The 3,830-nt window shown below is 45.0% G+C and overlaps 1 protein-coding gene across 1 annotated transcript; it reads left to right on the forward strand.

Annotated features, from left to right (window-relative positions):
• Window positions 1-1,492: 1,492 nt before the first annotated feature.
• LOC112294047 (uncharacterized) lies at window positions 1,493-3,153 on the forward strand. The gene is made up of 2 exons (XM_024544155.1): window positions 1,493-1,880; window positions 2,801-3,153. The coding sequence occupies exons 1-2, from the start codon at window positions 1,508-1,510 to the stop codon at window positions 2,932-2,934; spliced, it is 507 nt and encodes a 168-aa protein (XP_024399923.1). The 5' UTR covers window positions 1,493-1,507; the 3' UTR covers window positions 2,935-3,153.
• Window positions 3,154-3,830: the final 677 nt, after the last annotated feature.

Genomic DNA, 3,830 nt, shown 5'->3' on the forward strand with positions numbered 1-3,830 from the left:
GGATATAGATAAGATAATTGTATTGTTGACACATAATAATAGATAATTGGAACCACGTTGGAGAAATTATAAAAGTTTCTAGAATTGAGGCTAGGTTAGTGGACTATGTAGGGTCCATTGTGGAACCTTCTAGAAATGGCTTAGGGCAATTATCTAAGTGGAATCCATCGTCAAACCTTCTAAATGGAGCTTAAGATAGTTAACTAAGTAGGGTCCATAATCTAAGAACATTCTTGAAAGTCCAAGGTTGTAGAACAAAGTGTAAATAGGATTGGCCATGGCCTTTTGAGGCATCTGGTCAGGTATGGCTTTAGACCCTTTCTATTAATAAAATTTGATTTTGTATCTTCTTATTTGTTTTGTTTTGTTTTAATTCTGGTTGCTTAGTTTTGTCTTTGGTGTCCTATTTTGTTTAAGTTCTATTCAGTTTTGTTCTACTCCATTTTTGGTCCTACTTTGTAATGAGGAGTTGTTGCTATGGATTAAAAAGATTTTGGATACTTGAGATAGACTAGCCACATTTCATTTGTATTAGAGTAAGTGTTAGATTGTTCTTTGGTAGTGTGTCAATAGTCATCATCTAGTTCAAGGTCAGTTGATGTGGTCACATTCAACACTGTGTTAAAGCTTTTTAAATATATAAGGATTTTTATTAGTAGAATATTTTTTGATAATGTTGTATCTATTTGTCCTTTATAATAAGAATATATGACTTATTGGAACTTGGCCAATAGGTTAAAGTTAAATTCTCTACAATTAGGTACTTAATATATTTCTAGATAGAAAATCACACCATACAACAATGTGTTGGTAGCTTATGGAATAAGCTAACTATATAGTGTACATATGAAAAACTTGCCTTGCAATTTAAGGCATGTGTCTTGCAAAATTAACACGGGTTCAAAGTCATGTAGAACATTGTCATGTAACTCCTAATTAAATATTATATATACATGGAAGCAAGAAAAAAAACCTTTGTTACTCTTGTTAATGCCTTTCTAATCCTTAGTCTCGTTTTAAGACTTTCTATTCTTCTTGTTTTTACAAATATCCATTCTAATTCAATGTATTACCATTTTTTAGTGATTTCCTAAACTTTTTAAGTGACACAAGAGTGCATTGAGATTCCCTTTCTTTGAAATTAATGTCTTTGAGATAACCATAGTATACTTATAAAATAAAATCCATAATAAAGTCATAATTTAAATACTTACAATAACAGTATTATGCACAAAAAAACTGTCTTTACCTACAATGTGGCTCTATCATTCAAATAAAAAAAATAAAAAAATACATGAATTATAAGATTTCCTACTTCAAAATATATATGCACAATAGAATAGATTTAGCTTACATATTATCATCTGAAGTATTCATAAATCAATAAGAACATGTATGCGACATGAATCCTACGCCATTTACTTTGACCGCATGCATTCTCAACTTTTGATTTCTCCGTCCCACTCAAACTGTCCACCGCCACCAACTCCCAACAATTAACACATCAATGCACTCTGCTTTAGTAAATTTCGACGCCAGGTTTGGCACAGCCTGCGATTCCCAGTCACTGCGAAAGGGCCAGGCAGGAAGAGACGGAGGGAGGGACAGCCTCTGTGCACTTCTTCGGAGTGACTGGGCAGCGCAAGCCAGCATTTCGGCATTCGCTCTCACTCGCTGCTTCTCGTTGCTCTCCGTCGGGGTCCCTTCCTTCCCTCCTTGTTCTCCACAACCATTCAAGCAGCATTCGAAACGCGAGGCCATATCGTCACTGCAAATGGGGTTGGTGTCGTTTTCCAAGGTCATCATGCCTGCCCTCGCGGGCACCTGTGTTGTGTCCTACGCGTTCTGGGACTTGAGCAGGAATCGCAAGCTGTTTGGAGGTTAGGGTTTCCTTGCCCATTCTCCGTGTCTGTGGTGTTGGAAGTCGGTGTTGTGTGGGTTTGGGGGTTGGTTTTGTTGCAGGGGAGGGTTTGTGCAGGGCGATTGTCGGGTGTGAGGGTCGGAGGGAGGAGGGTTAGTTAGGTTTTGGTCGCAGTGCAGGTGTGACGATCGGTTGGGCATAGTGGGGGTTGGCGGAATGAGATCGGGATTTAGGGGTTGTGTGAGGCGATTGGATGCGACGACTGTGGTGGGAAGGAGAGATGGGACGACCTGGTGGTGGATGAAGTGTTCTGGTGTGGCGCTACGGTGACAGGTTACGTGACGTGGCGAGTGAATTGTGCGTGGGAGTGTGGGGTTGAGATTTGGGAACGGAAGTGCGTGGAGCGAGACGGGGTGAGTTGTGTGATGTGTTGACTCGATGGACGGTGGCAGTTGGGGGTGAGAAGTTGTGAAGTAGTGGAAATTTGTGCACGTTCGTAGTTGGTAGCAGGGCAGGAAAGGTGTCGAGACACGGTGACGACGTTGACGGCAGAAGCTTGGCACAATTGTGGGAGGAGGAATGAGTGAAGTCGTGGGAGGGGCGGAATTGAGGTCCAACTGTGGTGTTTAGAATGCGGGTGGCAGTGTGGTGGTGGGCGACGCAGTGGGATGTGTGTGGTTTTGGTGGATTTGGGATGTGAATAGTTTGCATGCGACGGTGGTGAGGAGGTGGGGGTGTTTTGGGGAAGTGTGGGCATGAGAAGAAACAAGCGTGGTGGCGCAGGGAAGTTTGGACAGGTGAATGTAGCGGGTTGTGGGTGTGGAGCAGACACAGTGTGGTGGTGAGGGTGAGGATGTGGATGTGGAGGCGCAATGGCGTGGGACGGTGAAGGTGGGGTGTGTGGTGACATGAGTAATGTTTATGGATTGGATGGTGCAGGTACGGTGCCGATCACAGCCCAAAACAGCGAGTGGGAGAAGGAAACAGGGAAGAAGTTGGATGCATGGCCACGTGAGGCAGCAGGACCGGTGGTGATGAACCCAATCTCAAGGCAGAACTACCACAAGGCTTGAGCGGAGTAGGATGGGATGGCAGGCGCAGGAGTTGGATGCAGGGCCATGCGTAGAATCGTAGAGAAGGGAAAGGGAATAAAGACATGAGGTGTTAGTATGCAGGTGCTGGTACACGCTTCGACTTAGGGACGCCATGAATGACATGGTTATGTATGGGAGGCGTGAATGCAATGCAATGAGAATATGACCCGGATTTCGGGACGGATGCAGAATGACAAAGCGTGTGGGACAGAATGTATGGTGATGGTGAGAGTGTCTGACAGGGCAATGGTATGGTGTGGAATGGTAGATGTGCATAGAAATGGAAGGCATGGAGGGGGAAGTGGAAATGGTTGAAATGAATGCAGTTGTATGGCGTGGGTAAGATGGCATGAGCAGAGCAGGAGCACGGCTGTGTGCAAGTGAGCTTGGTATGGTTTGGTGAAGGGGGAAGCGGAGGGGGTGGACGTGATTGGTAATGGGGATGGTGAGTGAAATCTGTGGGTTGCTCTGAGGACGTGAAAGGGTGGTGAAGGGTACCAGTCGGGCGGTGATGTTTGCCCATGAGTTTGTGGTTGTGTGATAGGATGTGGAACAGTATTGCAGCATGAGGTTGCCAACATGATGACCGGTAGATGCAGTGTGGGCTTTGTGATTGAAAGTGTTTGAAAACAGCGGATGCGGTGGTGTAGAGTGCATGTGTAGTGTGGATGTAATGAAGCGTGCAGAGATGGTAGGGAGTCGTGGTGGATGTGTGGAGGTATGGATTGGGATGGTGAGAAGGAGGGGAAATGTGGTAGTAATGAAGTGTGGAAGTGGGAAAGGGGGAAAATGTGGGGAGGTTGAAGGTGGATGGGAGGAGAGGGCAGGAAAGAGAAGGGAAAGCGTTGGGGGTATGAGGTGGGGTTGATGTGGGA

Source organism: Physcomitrium patens, chromosome 17 (genome assembly GCF_059467195.1).
Source record: "Physcomitrium patens ecotype Gransden chromosome 17, ASM5946719v1, whole genome shotgun sequence".
Taxonomy (NCBI): domain Eukaryota; kingdom Viridiplantae; phylum Streptophyta; class Bryopsida; order Funariales; family Funariaceae; genus Physcomitrium; species Physcomitrium patens.

Coding starts and splice junctions, on each gene's coding strand:
- LOC112294047 (XM_024544155.1), top strand. CDS start 1,508: ATGCACTCTGCTTTAGTAAATTTCGACGCCAGGTTTGGCACAGCCTGC. Junction 1,881..2,800: donor GAATCGCAAGCTGTTTGGAG/GTTAGGGTTTCC, acceptor TGGATGGTGCAG/GTACGGTGCCGATCACAGCC.